The sequence below is a fragment of the Etheostoma spectabile genome, chromosome 1, assembly GCF_008692095.1.
Source record: "Etheostoma spectabile isolate EspeVRDwgs_2016 chromosome 1, UIUC_Espe_1.0, whole genome shotgun sequence".
In the NCBI taxonomy this organism is placed as follows: domain Eukaryota; kingdom Metazoa; phylum Chordata; class Actinopteri; order Perciformes; family Percidae; genus Etheostoma; species Etheostoma spectabile.
In genome coordinates, this window is record NC_045733.1 from 7449196 (window position 1) to 7468265 (window position 19070).

At 38.3% G+C, this 19070-nt stretch overlaps 1 protein-coding gene across 1 annotated transcript in view; it reads left to right on the forward strand.

The window, feature by feature from the left end:
* Window positions 1-19070, forward strand: part of galnt18b (UDP-N-acetyl-alpha-D-galactosamine:polypeptide N-acetylgalactosaminyltransferase 18b) — a 79967-nt gene that overhangs the window by 34949 nt on the left and 25948 nt on the right. The window contains exons 2-6 of the mRNA XM_032514605.1: window positions 4339-4534; window positions 6789-6955; window positions 12835-13021; window positions 14029-14226; window positions 14486-14600. Of these exons, the coding sequence (XP_032370496.1) occupies window positions 4339-4534; window positions 6789-6955; window positions 12835-13021; window positions 14029-14226; window positions 14486-14600 (863 nt within the window). The remainder of the gene's footprint in view (window positions 1-4338; window positions 4535-6788; window positions 6956-12834; window positions 13022-14028; window positions 14227-14485; window positions 14601-19070) is intronic.

Sequence of the window (19070 nt, forward strand, 5' to 3'; positions counted from 1 at the left end):
ATTTGCATTGGACACTGAGCAACTTAGCTGTAAGAGTTACAGACACAACGACAAGCACAGGGTTAAAAAACAATTAAAAAACAAATATACAATTAACATATGGGCTACTCGAGGGCCTAAGCAAATAGCAGATTTACGGTTTTCCTATACTAAATAAGATAAAAGCCATATTTCTTTCACCTTCCAAAGACATTTACTGTAAGCTTGTGCCTTTTCAGAAGCAGTTCTTTTTGTTTTTGTAATTATGTAATCCCTTCACACCTGCCTCCATATTGTTGTCTGTGGCTGACTGTTTGTCACTTGTATGTTAAAACAATTTGCTCATGAATATTTACCTTCAGCAATCTGCTTCAAACACATGCATCTTACACACACACACACACACACTTGTCTGTTTTTTTTTCTTTGGTCTTTAAGGCTTCTTGCTTTATGTTTATTCCTCCAAAAAGATATCAGTATGCATTTGTTAGACTTCATCATGTCATAAAACTTGAGACATTAATTTAAAATAGCTTCAACAAAAACAGCAGAAAACACAGCTATGACAAATAGTATTAATTAAAAGGAGAAACCAATCTTCATCACTCCTGTCCTGACTTGCATTTCATTTTTCTCTGAAAAAGAAAAAAAAACCTTTCCAATACCTGTCCTCTGTAAGCTGAAATACTGAAGCTTTCTAATGAAATGTCTCTTTTGTATTGTTGTATAGCCTTAAATCTGCTGCCTTCTTTCTTAATGAAATTATTAACATACAGTATGATACTAGCACCAATTTTCATTAGCTTTCATTTCCTGCGAATTAGAACATTTTAATTAACAATATGCAGTTATTGTCCATGACATGGAATTTAGTCCTTTTCGATTAAGGACATTATTATCATGTAAATTATATTCCAGATTTGTCGTATTCACTGGGTTGCCACCACCAGCTACTCAACCCCCAACCCCCAACCCCCCCTCATATTTTCACAGATCATAGATATCACTGTGCTGTTAAATAAGCTTTGCAATATTCAGACCTGACTGCAGCACACTTTGGAGCCTTTGCATATTGTTCAAACAGGTACTAGAAGTGAATGAAATGGCTGTATTAAAGCTGGAGAATGTAACATCTGTTCCATTCAAGCCCTTGGCAAACGAGTTCACCCAATGCTGATCTAAACTATTGATGCAGGGAAAGCTCTCTGTATTCCTCAGTATACTCAAGTTGTTGTGGTTGTGGAGACATTCCTGCGCTAGCACACTGGAAGTGATGCGTTTTAAGTCAACCAGCCAAAACCAAAGGGGGCGGGAAGGGGAGGGATGTCTATAAATGTGTACAAACAACATTTTTTTTTTAAACGTATACCCACAACTCTTTTATTTAAAATGCTCATATTAGGGATGGGCATTTGAATACATTTTCTTAGTCGATCGTGGGGAGAATTAACCATTGACTATCAATTAATCATTAATATTTTTATATTAAAATTAATTATTTATTTAACTTTTTATAAATTAAAAATGCAATGAACATACAAAAATACAGCATGTTTTTCCTTGATGAGATCTTTATTAAAAGAAGAGCAACTTGTCGCAGTTAAACTGGATGTTCAGTTAGGCTAAACTTGAAGAGATATGCAGCGGAATCTGCAGCTGCGAGCCAACGTTTTTAAACGCAGACCCTCGTTTCTTCCAAAATAATAAATAATAATTTAAAAAAAAGAATCATGTCATGTTAAAGGAGAATTCCATTTGAGTTCAACACGTAGCTCTGTTGTTTGTAAATTTGAAGTGTTGTCAGTAGAGAGAAAAACAAAAACAATCGGTGCTCCCTACACCGTGTCATCCTCCTGCTAGAGTAGGCAACCAACAGGGCAAGTTTTAAACATGTTTTTAGCCTATTAACATGTTCAAAATGTCATTAAAGGTGCCTACCCATGTAAAGTGATTCCTTACAAGTGAACACAGTGAATCTGACTGCTGTAGATGTGACAGAAATGCATGAAAGTTTTTCAGCTCTGTTTAGTTCCGGTGTTGATACTGTATGGAGTGGTTTGGTACTGTCTACAAACTACAACACAGAAAAGAGATACAAACACATTTTCAAAAAAAAAAGATATGCTTATTTTTGTAAAGTAAGTGCTGTAGTACAACTAGCAGGAGACAAGTTATAAATGAGGTAAGTTTGGAGACACTACCTTATTTAATCATTAAATTGGTAGCCTACATATTTGCATATTTTTCATCTCTTTTCTGTGTTGTTTGTAGACGGTCCCTTAGCACTAACTGCCGTCTCAACACAGGAACTAAACATATCTGAATTAGCCCAACTTTCATGCATTTCTGTCACATGTGCAGCAGTCAGTCTCACTGTTTTCACTCGGAAGGAATCACTTTGCACGCGTAGGCACTTTTAATGAAATTTTGAACATGTTAAGAGGCTAAAAACATGTTTAAAACTTGCCCTGTTTAAGCCTGTTGGGGGCTTACTCTAGCAGGAGGATAACACGGTGTAGGTAGCACCGAATGTTTTCGTTTTTCTCTCTACTGACAGCACTCCAAATTTACAAACATAGCTATGTGTAGGAATCGACTGGAATTCTTCTCATTGCTGCAGCTCCTCTTTCCTCCTCTGTGTTGAACTCTGTTTTAGCTTCAAAGTGAGACATCTCTTTTCTGTTCCATCTTTGTTGGGAGTCGCAGATGCGCAGTAGCTAGGTAAGGACTACTAACTACTCAGAAGCAGAGTATGAGGGCATGCCACTCTAGCAGCTATGCAAGCACTATATCATGTGTTACAAAGTGACACACCTTTGTTATGGAAGTAAAGGCTGGGCTACAATAGAGCTGTTTGGAGCAGTTTGAGAACATTGTTTTCTGTTGGAGATGGACTTTGTGCTTTTTCACTTTATAAACATGCACAGAAAAGATGTATAAGACAATAAAGGAAAGGGGTAAAAGCCAAAATCATAACGAGCACTTTGACTTTTTTTTTTTTTTTTTAAATTGTTATCACAATCTAACAAGTTGTAGGCATTGTAAAGGTGTTGTATAAATGTCTCAAATAAGTTTAAAAAAGGAAGCAGCTTTAGTATGGTGAACAATCCTAATTAAGAATCATCCAAGAAAAGTTTCTGGAGTGGATGTTCTATAAACTCTGTGATCAGAGGACGGATTAAAGTAAAGAGAACAACAACAAAAAACTGCAATTCACGACAAGGACGGTTTGAGAGATCACATGCAGGCATACGGTCATAAGCATGCATCAACAGTGTTAGTGTAATTACTCTCGCTGTAAGAAAGGGGAGACAAATGTTCCACACTCCAGCTTTAAATGACAAACCTGAAACATACAGTATGTTTTGTACACGTTTTTAATTACGGTGCAAAAGAAGATGTAATCACTGAGATTTTAAATCTACATACTGCAATCATACAAGTGCAGTTGGGAAATGTATTGTATATTATTTAAGATGATATCACTTCATTTCAATTCCCTTTATATACTGTATTTATTTATTTATTTATTTATTTTACTTAGTTTTTGCATTTAAATCACTCGGCTGTGGGTAAAGCCCCCTGACTGTTAAGCACATTCAGAAGTTTGCCTCTGAAGTGCATTAAAATCTCTTGGAAGCAGGACAGAATATTTAACAGATGCCACCACTGTTTTATGGAGTCTGGACGTGAACTTAGTCTGTCAACAAGGACCACAAGCAGTAATATACTGTTTGTCACACTAAATGTGTGTTTGTTAGATGTCTTTCTACTCTCAGTACTGTCAGTGCTGCTCAGTTATAAAATGAGTCAGGACAGCAATCATTTTGAACCCCTCAGGTTTCAGCCCTTCAAACACAAAGTCGTTCTACTGCAATCTTCTGTTGTGCAAAAAACACTCCCAGAGAAAGTTCACTTACTCCAAAGATTATCACACATTACAACTTGATGAATTATTAAAGGAAGCTTATGTGTGTTGCTCTAGCAATACTGTAGGGAAATTAGTTTCACTTTCTCCTCACTGCATAGGTCAAAGAGCAAGGTTAGCTACCAAACTTCTTGGCTGGTAGGGATTGAATCTCTTTTTAAGGACACCAGACCTCCTTATTATGTGGACAGTTTTAACTCCCGGTGTTTCTTTTGAAGGATGACCAATCTGTCTCTGGAAATAACAGCCCAACCTTCACCTGCTAACATACATCACATCACAAGGGAAAGTAGCATTTATCACAGTGATTATATTAGCGCTATCATTTTTCTACATTTCTTAAACATCACCTTATGCACAACCTCATCCCACTGCTCACAAGCTGTGGCCTAGACAAATACCCATGCTATTTGTCCTCCTGTACCTCCTAGAGACTCCAGGGAGGGGAAAGGACGGTCAGACGGACACATCATTCTCTGACTCATCGCTGTTCGCTCACTGGGGTCAGGAGCTCGGCCCGGACAACCGGCGTGTGGCATTGAAGATGTTCCAGTACTATGGATATAACGGCTACCTCAGTGATCGTCTCTCTTTAGACAGACCAATACCAGACCTCAGGCCTGATGGGTAAGACAGCAGGTAGAATTGTGCTCAAGCAAAACAACAAAACATTTTTACATACTATCACCCTACACACTAGGTGCTACTTGTTGATATAGATTTATAAAGTATCCCATGTCTGACTATATTCTTTATGTTGCTGTTGTTTTCTTGTATTTTGTCCACATATTTTGCTGTAAAAGTGGCAGTTGTTTGCAAACAGACCTTTCTCAATACTTGCAACTTTTGCAAAGAAATAGTTCTTTTCAGTACTATTGTATTATGACAGCGTTAAAACACAGTGGTATCAACTAATATGTGTGTGCCTCCACATAGTACTCAGCAATAAGGTTAATTCCTCCATAACAGTATGCCATGTTGCAATGTGATAGCAATAGATTATGATAATGCAGCAAATTTAAACCGGAACAATCAAGGTACTACATAACATTGATAAATAATCGTAAGAATCTATAGCCATGCTAGAAGCACTGTGAGGCTGTGCTTTAAGCTAAATGCTAACGTCAGCTGTTGAGACATTTCAGGCTGGTCCAAAGTAGTCAACATACTTTGAAATTGTCATCAGTAGAAATCTTGTAAAAATCCAGTATTGACAAACATCAGTTCTGCTCAGTAATTTGCAACATTGCCCATGGTGGCCAAACCCATTGAGCCACCACAGTGTAAACAGTATGGCAAAATCTCTGACAGCTAACAAATTTGCATCGTCTCAGTGCTGCAACTAGCAATTACAGTTATAGATTAATCTGCCTGTTTTTTCACTGTTAATCGATTTTGTTTTTAAAATGGCAAAGAATAGTTTTTTAGAATTGTAAAAACTTACCTTATTTTATTTACCAGAGACCAAGGTTTCATGTTCAAATAGCTTGTTTTGTCTGACCAACAGTCCAAAAAAAAAAGATTGGGTTTCCTTTTCTTTCTTTTATTTTCAGTAATAAACAAAGGAATTCCTCAGGCACTTGCCACAGTGAAAAACACATTGTTGTTTCCACTCCTAACACCTAATTGCCTATAATTGAAAACCAATCTGCCTACAGCATTCAGCCCAATGCTGCCGCTTAGAAAGCTCTTACACGTCATAGGCTTGATTAAGGGGTGACTCTTAGTGTATCAATATCTGTCTCAAACCCCTATGGCCATCTGAAGGCGGCAGGACAAAGTACATGTTTCCATATGCAACATGTAAATTAAGGGACAAATACATTTACAAAGCCTTGTGCAGTTACAGTATGTGTGCACTGTGGTCACTTTGATTAAGTGCTGGACAAAAAGGAATCCTGCAAACACATCATCTTTCCAGGAATGTACTCACACCCCATTGGTTGGCTGTGACTCTGTTTTCAGCACAGCTTTTATGTTTACATGTGACAGGAGTGCACAAGGTGACGTCCTGGTGTGAAAGTTTACACAGCTAAAAGACCTTCAGGGCATTTTCTCCACTGCACATCAATAGACTCCCTCGAGAGCATTCCCACTCCTACTGGCTCTGTACACTCATCCAAAACTGTTTTGGGGAATAAATTACACACAAAAGCATTGCCCGAGCTACGCCATTCTGTGATAAAACAGGCTTTTGGCAGCGTGATGTGGTAACGATGATGGGATTTTGTCAAATTGAAAATTTGAAACAGGTAAGATGACACAATTCACCTAAATGATTGAGAGGAGAGCTTGCCAAATATAATGTTACAATAAACTACATACTGTTATTGAGGTCATAAATGCCTTCTTACGCATTTGTGTCATTACACACAGAAAACATAATGATTTAGATTTTAATTTTAAAAACCTTGATTAAACTAAAAGGGATATTAACTGTAACAGTATAGTCATATTTTTACAGCTTCCTGGAAACAGTCATCCGTTTCAGTTTCTTTTGGGAGAAGAGGCTTGACTTCTTATTCACAGTTAAAATGTCAGCATATGGTGGCAGATAACAATATTTTAATAGGAAAAGAGATAGGCTAGATTGATGTCACACCTTACCACACAACCAATTATTTTTTCTTCTTATACGGCTCAAACTGCATTGCAGGTGCACCACTATTGCAGTTGTACTTTAATGGTTGTTGGTGCTAGTTCCTACATTTATACCTTGATTCATGAAAATAGGGTCCTGAAATTGTCAGCAAAGTAGCTGGGTGGGCATGAGGTCTGCCATTACTCTGCTCTTTAGGAATCAATGCCAAATATATCTGGTAATCCTTTGGACAGGTCAAAACATTGCCTCACCAAGGGTTTTCTTATTTGTCCTCCACAGGTGCAGAAACCTCACTTATCCTTTAAACCTCCCTCAAGTGAGCATTGTGTTCATTTTTGTGAATGAAGCCTTTTCCGTCATCCTGCGGTCAATTCACTCTGCCATCAACAGAACGCCCTCCTACCTTCTCAAAGAGATCATCCTGGTGGACGACAACAGCAATAACAGTAAGCAGCATCATTATATATTACAGCAATTGACCTCTTGTTAAACCCCTCCCCTAAACAGCGAGTTATGGTAGCTTAGCAACCATAACTAGGCACAGCGGGCATGTCAGGCTTTGGTTTTTCTAACATGATATGGTGGTGTGCATGGGGCTGCAGTGCGAGTGATACTCTGCATTTAAAGAGTTTTGGGGGTGGTGTCTTTGTTTAGCTTTTACAAAACCAAAAACAAGAGTGAAAGGGATTAAGATAAAAAAAAAAAAAATCAAAGCTGAGGAGTTTCTAACGCAGTGTCAATGACTGCTCGGGAACTGCGATCATACTAATGCCGTAACAAATTCTTGTATCACATGCAGTGCGTCATAGTTTTTCAGTTTGATTGCAGTTCAGGAGCAGCCGTTAAAACTGCGTTAGAGACTCCTCGGCTCTGATTGGTGGTTTTCCTTATGCCTTTAACAGCACCAGGATGAGGCAGAGGGACATGTTTTTGTTTTATTTCAATTTTTTATTTATGTTTGTTAGTATATAGTGACACTGTGACAAAACAGTATTAATAAAAACTATAGCTTTGAAAGAGGCCTCATTTGTGAAGAAATCTGTGTCTTTGATTTTAACTGCTACTCTGGCTTCCTTTCATGTTTTTAATAAAGTGTTGTGTTCACTGGATTTAAATGAATAACACTGATTAGCTGCAAAGCAAGAAAACATGCCCCGAAGCAGATAACAATCCAGCAAGGTGATAAAGTGTTTGTATATCTTGTCTGCATTTGAAACCCTAATTCTTACATCTGCATGCATTTGATGTAGTGCAAACAGTATCAGGTAGGGAAGATATCCATTACATGATGACCATGTATAACTAAACTACTGAGCTCTGTTCACTTATTACTGAGATGACTGATATGTGAGATCACTGATGGGTTACTTGAGTCGGCCATGTAAGGCACGAGCAATAGACTTAAAGTAGCTTGTGAAAAGTGGACGTGGTAATTTGTGTAACAGTGTAAGAGTTAACTACATTACAAAGGAAGAAAGCAGGCTATAAAAAGGTAATGATACTGTGCCAAGGTCATTTATGGGCAATACACTTTTAAATGGACTGTGCTGCTGGAAACAAGGACAGCTATTAGGGGCAATCAACACAGGAAACACTGGCATTGGGAAGAATATGTTTACCAAAGTCAATAATGCAAAACATGTAGCATTGCCTTAACTAAAGCCTGATCACTATAATTTGGCATGGGAACTTATCTCAACACACTGCAATAAGATTGTGACTCTCCCCCTGGTTAATGTTGACCAGAAAGTTGACTATATCCAAAGTTATCTGTTAAAAAATGTAAAGTTGAAAACCCAAAAGTTTGCTTCTCATAAAGACCCCATAAACATTCATATTTCATCACGTAAATGAGAGCTAGGGAGCCGTTGCCTTTAGCTCCTTCAGGGACCCAAGTCACGCATTGACATTTTACTGATGGCATTTTACCCTGTTTGCCTGAGCAGTCTGTCACACTGTCTGATAGGCCCGGTGTTATCATTATCACCATGGCTGTGAATCTTATCTGTGTTGAATGTCGTTAGTCTGTTGACCCATGATTCTGCTAAGATTGTTGAAGGGGTCATCTTCCACAGATCCCCTCCTAGGCATCCAAGCTTTACATTAGTCATCTGCCACTGTCACAGCTCACCTCCGAGAGACATTAGCATGCAGAAGGGTGTGTTGCCCTCAAGGGAGAGAAGGGCAAATTGACCTAGCTGATTCCTCCTTAATTGGATAATGTCCCAAGCTGTGGCCCGAGAAAGGCTTGTCTTTCTACGAGTGGGCTTTTGAGGAGGGCTCACTTATCAGAGAAGCTGTCAGAAGACTTATGATTCCATACTTTAACTTAAATCATAATACCAAGGAGTCTTGCATATACAGTATGTGAGGGCGAAGGATTGAACCCAAGATTGGATAAAAGACTGGTGAAAACTTGGAGAAAGAGCGAGTATCAGTTGGATATTTCAAACAGAGATTTTAACAACCACAGAGTTGTGTAGTGAGAAATTGCCAAGTGGTGTAGTGCAAACTACACAGCTACTGTGAGTCCTGTATCCATGCCAATTTGCCATCTGCTGTGCAAGCAATAACGCATGTGTAGTAAATGGTGTTTAGTTTGAACATGCATGAAGAGAACGTACAATATTCAATAACAGATAAATATATTTGTTATATATATTTATATTCATATATGTATATGTGTTTAAATTAATTGAAAGTAATTTAAATTAGCCCCACCTTTACCAGCTGCAGTAATATAATACACCTTATTCTTAAATGTGCATTTCTGCATGATTTAATGCTTTTACGTTTGGTACTTTATGTCTATTTTGATGCTGATTCTTTTCTACTTTTACTACAGTACAATGTTAAATGCAGGACTTTTACTTGTAATGGAGTATGTCTATAGTATTGTTACTTTTTTTTAGTACTGAGGATAGAATAGAGATGAGCAAAATGGCATATTTACTTTTTAGCAGCTCATCTTTAGCTTTGCTTTTTATTTTTTGAGAAAAACCTTTGAACATTTTTAATATGTTGATGTTAGAAACCTGTTTGCTTGTTGTTACAGTCCAAGTTCATCCCAAAGCCTATTGCTTTCAGGCAGAGTTTTAGTATCCTGAAAGATTGATGACTGTTGGCCATCAATCATCAGCTGATTTCTGTTGGCAAGGGGGCGAGGCCTTGTGTCACACACTTCACACAGCCCAAACGATTCTGTTCTGCTGATTGCGATGAACCAGGAAAAAAACAGACGACCCCCATAGGCTCTGCTGAATAAGATATTATCATACTTCAAATGTACCATATAATTTCATGTTACATGTGGTGTGTATAGTGTGAGTAATATTCTGCTCCTGGTAAAAGATATCAGCATCTCTCTAAGTTATATGGACCAGCTGCATCCACTATAAGGATGAGTGAAACACTAAGACCCTAATTTATTTTTTATAAATGTCTGCATTAATTTCCCCAGCTGACTTATGAGGTCAATTCTTGCCTGAGGAACAGTTTAAACAAATTGAGGTAATTTAACAAATTCAAAACTTTTGGTATCTGCGGTGCTTTGGGCAAAAGTAAGACTTTGCTATAATTTAAAGATACCGTGTGGAATGTTTGACCATTAAGCAGCTTACACATGATCCGCTGTAAAACCTCTGTTTTCCTATGGGAAGAGCGGTGAAGACAACGTGGAGGAAGCGCTAACCTTGGCGTGGCACACTGCTCAAAATCTTCGCTCGGCATTGCACTCAAAGTTAAAATAATTTCAACTTTGTCCATATTGCCGCTGACCTTTCAAGGCGCAACCAAAGCCAGAAGCAATGATGACGTGTACCTGCTCTGCACTTTGCCTCTGTGCCTGCAATATGCTTTGCACCCTAGCTCGCGTGTTTACTTCTGATCGTGTGTAGGCGGCTTTAGTAGCTCTGTGGAGCAATGCTTTTATAAGTGGGTCTTCATTTTGTTTGTATTGCTGCAAGTAGATGCATTCAACACATTTGTCCCGACTAAGGGAGACACACAATGAAACATAATAATAATCGTTGATTATAGTCGTTGACATACAAAATCTAAATGGTGTTCATTCGATAATGTAATTACACATGACTCATTCATAGTGGGCAGTACTATTTTGATTTTTAATTGAGTTGCTTTGTGTTGCTATTTTTTTCATATTCCAGGAAAAAAAACATAACTTTACAAACGTTTTATTGAATCAGGATACCGTAGGCAGTTTATCTATATTTACAGTACATGCTTTTATATGGGAATGTGACGTAAAGTACAGCTTGTCTCCTCTGGCAATGCTGTTGCTTGTTCATACCTGTACGTTAATAATAATAATATTAATAATACGTTTTATTTATAGACACATTTCAAAGACAAAAACCGTGTCACCTTACAAGACAAAAACAATGTACTAATTAAAAAAGATATAATAATATTTCCTAAAAGGAAAAAGAAATCTGACCAGCTATTGATGTCAACATACATACAGTGATCAAAGAGAATAAGCCATTTTAAAAAGATGTGTTTTTAGTCAGTGTGGATGTTAGAAGAAAAGATTATAAACAAAACATTAGCAAGAGCTGTGAACTAACCTGACATTCCACATAAGGGTGAAGATAATTACTACTTTCCTAACCTCTTAAGGGATTGCTGAAATGAGGGTGACATAATTCCTATAATTTTTTGGGAATTTTATATTGATATTCACTGTAGTGGAGGCACCAATTAAAATGTGCTGTGAGGCCTTTTTACAGCGAATAGTTGTCAGGTGTTTGCAAAGAAAGAGAAAATAAAGCTGCCAAAAAATATTTAAAAAACTTCAGTAAACAAATAAATTGCTCAAGCAGGATGTTCCTGTGCCAAGTTTGTAATGGGACTGTACAGAATGTGTCGGTGTTTGTCAAAAAAGTGCTGCATATTTTGTGCAGTTGAGAGATACAAATATATACCTAAAAAATACAGCCAATGCCTTTTGAAAACTAAATGATCAGATGAACTACTTCAACAGAAGTTCTTTTTTAAAGTTTTGTTGGTTTGGAAAATCAAAGTGTTTTTCAACTTTTAAAATTGACTCATCCTGCAAGAAAGAAGCCAGACACAGCATGACTTCACGGCAGCCGCTTTCTGTCTGCTTGCAGCCGCTCCCCATTCCCTTCAGACTCAAAAGGTACCGGCAGTTAGAAGTGAAAGCTTAGCTTGGCTTGGTTTCTTAACGCAGAACCAAGCAAAGGTGGCATAATGTTGCCCCGTGTGTGATCTCACATAGCATGCCGGCATTCCAGGAGCAAAAGAGGCATGAGGCATGCGTGTTTGAGCCGTTCCACTAATCAACCACACAAACCCAACTCAACCCACAAAAAGCCAACTTTATGCACAATTGTCAAGAGAAAAGCACCTTTGTGTGTATGTGTGCGTTGCTTCTATGTAACATCTCCGGTCTCTCTTTCTTCATCTGTTTTTGAATGTACTTTAGCGAGTGACAGAGAGCGAGCTGTACCCAGCATGCCATTTGCCGATGTAACAGTTAATAGGGGTCCCCTCTCAATACACTACAGTACATGTACCCACTACCCACTATATTACCCACATCTAATAAATATGACCCGTAGATCTCAAGAGCTGGCACTCAACACTGCACTTCCTTGGGTCCTCAGCAATACACCTTTTAAGTGTGAAGTCAATCAGATGGTTGTTGAGAAAACTAAAGGACAGACATACATGCATACATTCTGTACATACAGACAGACAGAGACTCCTTCCATGTTTATTCAGTTCATGCTACCACTCATAACTTGTCGGGAGAACTATGATTATTTTCATATAGTAGCACTGACTCTTTCATCCAACAGGGTATGACTCATTATAAAATATATACCTCAGGTAATAACGGTGGTAAATTGCAAAATTCCGTTATGACTCGTAAGCCCCATGGAGTTTTGCAGTGCTGGCTCAAGCTGCTGTCTCTTTGGTCCAGTGATCAAAGCAGTGAAGCAGCGAGTACTTTTGGCCTCCTACCATGAAATACTGCACACTGGAGGAGGACATGACGACGTCTTGTGGGTGGAAATTTGCACACCTGTCTCATACGGGATCTTAAAAAACTCTTACTGATTTTGTGTGTGTGTGTGTGTGTGTGGTGTGTGTGTGTGTGGTGTGTGTGTGTGTGTGTGTGTGGTGTGTGTGGTGTGTTGTGTGTGGTGTGTGTGTGTGGTGTGTGTGTGTGGTGTGTGTGTGTTGTGGGGTGTGTGTGTGTGTGTGTGTGTGTGTGTGTGGTGTGTGGGGTGTGTGTGGTGTGTGTGTGTGTGTGTGTGTGGTGTGGTGTGGGGAACAGATGAGCTAAGGAGGAAGCTGCAGAATTTTGTGTCGGAGACTAACAGCCAGCATCCAGGATTCATCAAGATGGTGCGTCATGCCAAGCAGGAGGGTCTGATCCGGTCCAGAGTGAGTGGGTGGAGGGTTGCCACTGCCCCAGTTGTTGCCCTGTTTGATGCCCACGTGGAGTTCAACGTGGCTGGTGAGTCACTCGCAACAAGTGCAGCATGACGATGGCACAGCTCAACATACGCAATTGAGTCATATCACTGTGTGGGTATCAAAAAATTACTCATTTTAAAAGAAGAAGAAGACTGTAGCCTGGCTACAGTCTTTCTTTCTTTTTCATTTTAAAATGGGCATTTACAGTATGGATACTGTAAATACATCATGTGAATACATCAACAACAGTGTGATTTGACATCCCCTTGAGTACACTTATCTACCATATTCATACTCCACTAGAGAACTGCACAAGTCTGTAATGAGAAACTTTTACTATTATTGAGCCAGGTTTAATTCCTCATTTTACAATTATCTAATTTTAAATGTGTAAACTGCTGCAATCTGCTTTCTTGTTCCAGACATCAACTTATTCAAGCAATAATTTAATATTTTTTGGGGAATTTGCTTATTTGCTGTATTGCCAAAACTAAGGATATAGCATGCAGCCAAGTATCTTAGCATAAAGACTGGAAACTGGGAGAAGAGCTAGCATGGCTCTTATTTAACTGTGATATCAGTGAATTTTCTTATTTAACTCCCAACAAGTAACTAAATCACTGTATATCCCAGAATGTAGAACTACTGCTTCACAACTTACTATTGCATTCTTTTAAATGAATTACCTCATGGCAAAAACATCACACACTGCCTTGTCATACATGTCTGCCATGTGTTTAGAGGGGGATCATGAATCCCTTTGATTGTTTTTTCCACATGTACATTGAATTACCTTTTAAATGTATTGGGTATATTTTTGTAGTGTTTAAATGTTTTATTGGTTCATATTTTGATTAAGAAAGATGCTATCAATTTATTAGATGGGAAATATTGGTTTGGGAGACTAGTACATTGGATGGAATTTTTAATGAAAAAGTTTTTCTCTGTTTTTTTAAGGGCCTTTACATGACAGGCATGATCACAAAGGGAATGGAGAAAATCCTGTCAAAACAAATACTCTGTAAAATGACTTTTTCTTTCATATTTAAAGGGCTGAACCCATTCTGCAGCGAATTAAAGAAGACAGAACCCGCATAATCTCCCCATCGTTTGATAACATCAAGTACGACACGTTTGAGATTGAAGAGTATCCGCTGTCTGCCCAGGGCTTTGACTGGGAGCTGTGGTGCCGCTACCTCAACCCACCAAGGTCCTGGTGGCACAAGGGCAACAAGAGTGCACCAATCCAGTAAGTGAACACAACATGTCTTGATAGCCTAAATCAAATAATATGATTATATGATATTTTTATCTGGAATTAAATTACAAATGTCAACCCTGCTAAAAGGGTAATTAATACAGCATTCATGAACAAATTATAGGCTATGTTTTGCAAGGTCACATTTCTCTTCTTTTCCCTGCTGTTACTATAGCAACTGTGCCAAGCTAACTTAGCTAACCTACAAAAGACAAACAAAACTGATGTTTATCATCTTTCATCCCTCCAGGAGCCCGGCCCTGATTGGCTGCTTTGTGGTGGATAGGCTGTACTTTGAGGAGATTGGTTTGCTGGATGAGGGGATGGAGGTGTACGGGGGAGAAAATGTGGAGCTGGGCATTAGGGTGAGTAATACACTCACCCCCTGAGGCCATGGGCTATTGTTCATCCAGGTAATGTGTGGGAAATTAACTATGATAATGACACTTGATGGCTGTTAGCAAGGGGCAAGGTCACTGAGAGCCTCATTGTCTACTTTTTATGTAAAATATTGAGAAAGTGTCATTTAGCTGCAAGCAATGAGATCTGTGCATTTAAAAATGGTGTACAGGTGGAGTGACATATACTGTATGTATTCTTCTTTGTTGACTTAAAATTGTCAATTTATAATATACTGAGTCCAGAGATTGAGAGAGACTTGAATCAGCCTATGAAATACCAACCATGTGTACTTTAATGTAGATTTAATCGTAAAGTATAAGCTCAATCTATAGTCCTTTTTGCATTTGAACTCTGAACTATGTCTGAGGAATTAGGTACCAACATAGTCTGGAGTACAGGAGATCACATCAGATGCGTTTTCTCCTACTGGAAATACTGTTGTTTAGACGAGGGACAGGAGACAGGAGATGATGATGGATTACGCTGCTTCACAGACATACCTTGAATTTGTCTGACAACTCAGATATCGGCTCTTACCAGCAGAAGTTTCCGAATCTCGTCTATCCATTTAGAAATTTTGGTTGCCGTCTTCATGTAAATCACCTATTGTTTGTTTCTTTCCGGTTGTGCATGAGCGGCAATAAATGTCATCAACACGCCCATGCTCTGTGTGAATTTGAACATTTTGTACTAGGGAGCTAGCAGGGTTGATGTCTGATCCAACTGATTCGGACATGTTCTTTCTCATATACTGTACGGCTCCGCCAGGAAATGACTAGATTTCTTGAGGTTTTCATTTCTGTAAGGGCTTAAGTTACTCAAACCCTAAATAGTCAATCTAATAATATAATATTATAATATTATTATAATATATTATATATATATATTTTTTTTTTTTTTTTTTTATTTTTTTTACAAGAATTGAGGTCAAAATGGCGCAGAGGCTTTGGGTACACAGGCAATATATGTTACTAGGATCTTTTTGGTCTCTTAATAAGATTTGTTGACAATAAGAAAAATATAGAATATTAACACAAGGGTAACTTATGTAATGCCATACTTATTGTACATGCTTTGACAGGAACAAGTGAACACAGTGGAGGAAATGATCCTTAAGCAAATGTATCCAGAACACACTGTGACATGCTCTCTCTTGTGTAGTGTCAGCTAGAATAAATAATCTCTACTAATTAATTCTGAAGTCTGAATGATCACCTTCCTCCCCCGGTGATTCCACTGAAGCACATGTGAGAGTTGTAGGACTAAAATTCATTGTTATTGTTAGCAGTGATGTGTGAAGAGAATACCAACATTGTTCAGAGCAGATAGATGTGTTGTGTCAGTACTTATGTTGCATTCATCTCACAGTGCTGTACTTAATTTGTACACCATCACCAGCTCTGACTTGGATAAAAATCATTTGTTGTTGTGTTCAGTCCAGCAGTACCACAAGCAGATGGGCCAGCGAAAGAACAGGATACCTAATAATAGCATGCATTTACTGTACAAAGATCATTAATGCAGCTATCAACCTGTAACAATAACAGCAAGAAGCAAGAGACAACTCCTCCTCAGCTCCACTCTCACTAGATTGCACTGTGAGAAGGAAATGGAGATAAGCTTATGACAGTGTGCCCAATGTGGAAATATCCATCATCGCTAATGACAGAGATGTAATCATCAATAAAGAAGGGAGATTAGCCCCATAAGTCATTTTCCTCCAGAAATTACATGCTTTTAGAAATCCTGGGCCTGATAATAGCCCTACTGATTGCTTTATAGCTGGACACTATAATGATTTTATCACATATATTATAAACCAGGGTCCTAGCCTAATGATTTTTGCTTTTGCTTCATTGTTCTGTATTTTAGTTATGTGTTCAGTGTTACACTCATGTTGTTTACTTGCTGGGTGTTGACTTAAGGAACTCGCCTTTGCCTGAAGGTTAATGTAGTTTAGAGGTTAGTAATGCTTTTGAAACAGAGGGTGACACAATGAGCTTAGAGCTACAAGACTGGAGGACCCTGACTTGGCCCCAGATTAGCAGTCCCATAGAGCCCCAGCAGGGTCTGTCTGTCTGTCTGCAGCGTATTGGTCATGCCTCCAGACCACCTGCCAGCACACAGACTGGCTGCTGACGGATCCTCAGAGACACACTCAAACCAGGCCAACAGCTACAGGCTTTGGCTGAGTCTTGAAAGTGATGTCCTGGGTAGTGTCAGGGTGAAATGAACCGCTGCTCTCTGCTCACATTTGGTCACAAAGTGGAAGCTGACTACTTCTATCACAACGTACAGAAATTATTATTCAAATTAGTCATGATGTCACACATTTTATTTATTTAATTTTATGTGTCCGTGTCCTTGTGTCCTTTGCATCCTTTTATGCAACTGTATTGGTGCATGTGTTGTTGCACTAAATTATTAACAGGGCATTAGAAAATCCTGTAAAATGATATGTGAATTAAGCAGAGACCTTTTATTTTCAAGGTTACACATCAACACAGAAGTTTCAGTGTTATTTTCCCTATGCGTGATGTCACTATATTTTATGGGTATAAAGTAAATGTGTATGAATGTAGAATATGTACACTTTCATAGATGAATCTGGGTGAAGGGCTGCAGTCTGTGGAGGTCGACAAAAGCTGTCATAACCAATTGATTTGAGACTTGAAAAGCTTCACATTTACATCTGTCAGAAAGGGAGCAGTTGTAAATTGATTAACCCAAATATTTAAGGTTTCACTGACAGTGAATGCCTTTGTTTGATTCTACCACAGCAGTATAAGAGGCAGCGTGAGGGAGCACAACACATAAATCAGCTGGCGGATTCGTCATCAAAGGAGAATTTGCACTTCCACTAGCCTTACTTCATGTTTTAATCCTGAGAATCTATCCAACCTTGTGAATATAGGGAGTTTATGATGATGCCATCTGTGCCATCACTAAATTGCTGGAAGATAATCCTGGGAAGCGTGATCCTTGTCCACTGTAAAACCCAGCATAGTTAAAGTACCAGCTGTCTGTTTTGAGCATCAAGTCGCAATGTGAAGATTTGTGTTTCTGAGATGGACGTGCAGCAAACCTAAGGTACAGTTTTTGTGAAGTGATCATTCAAGTCAGACTGTACAGTGGAAAAGACAGCAAATTGGACAGGACCCTGAAACAGAATTATAATACAAATGATTTCCCAAAACACCTGTGAATATTGGGTGTTGTGCCAGGGAAGCCGGCGTGAAACAATGCATCACAAAAACACAAAAACAGACATCATCGTCATCAACCAGTGCCAAGAAGGTTGTGTTGAGAAATGGGGATCATTTAGTGCTATGAAAAACAATTATGAGATGGGCATTGTGCACAAAATTTGTGGCAATAATACACCATTACCGTCAAAGTAATGATTTACGCATCAGATTTGACCCAAATATTTAGCATGCAATGTTTGCAAACGTGTATTATTGTCTGTATATTCAAAAGCCATGTGAAAATCACAGATAGCACAGAAAAATAAAAGACCTCACATTGACACATTTTCATTCATCAGACCTTGCTAAATTGTGCAACTTGATCAACAACCAATTAAAATCAATTCATCCATACATTAAAAGTTGATGATCTGTTGCTCTGAACAAATTAATTATGTTTTTTGCACCTTTCAAATTTGATAGAAAGTGTTGTAAAGAATATGCTGCTTTATTGACCTTTAAAAAATGAAGGCAAGTTTTTGTATCAGATCATTATGTAGACCAAGCAAGGTAGTATTTGCAATGATTTTAAGCTGGATTCTGAAAGTGTAGTTACTTGAGAAGATAATTGTTTCAAACCTTACACCGTTGATTGAATAATTTATTACTCCACTAGTTTCTATTACAACCTTTTAGACATGTGGGACCAGTGTTCTATTGTTTATTGAGGGGGATTAGAGATCTTTCTCTACCCCAACCCTGATTTTGGTTTTAGCCGCCTTGCACCATTGGAACTTCGAGCGGCCTAAAGGTTCGGTAGGCTCCAAAAGGTCTAGGGTTGGTGTGGTCCAGCAGGACACACAACATTTTCAAGTTCAAGTTTCAAGTATAATTCGTGTCCTAACATGTAGGTTAGGACAGGGTCACAATGAAATTTTATGTTCAAAAAAACATGTAAGCTCAGCAATAAGCAAGCTGAGATAAAATGACAATAATATGTAAGAGAAGATGGGAAGACATACAGTAAATATAATATAGCACGCTATACTTACATATATGAAAATGAGGATTGTGTGTGAAAGTATACGTTTAGTTTAGTTTATTTGTTTTACAGAACCTAAAAACAAATTACATTGAAGAAATACAAAAATACATGTGAGAATGTGGTAGAAACCTGTAAAAACCACAACCATAGTACTGACACTGATGTAGACGTATAAAAATCAAAAATACATTGTACGTGTC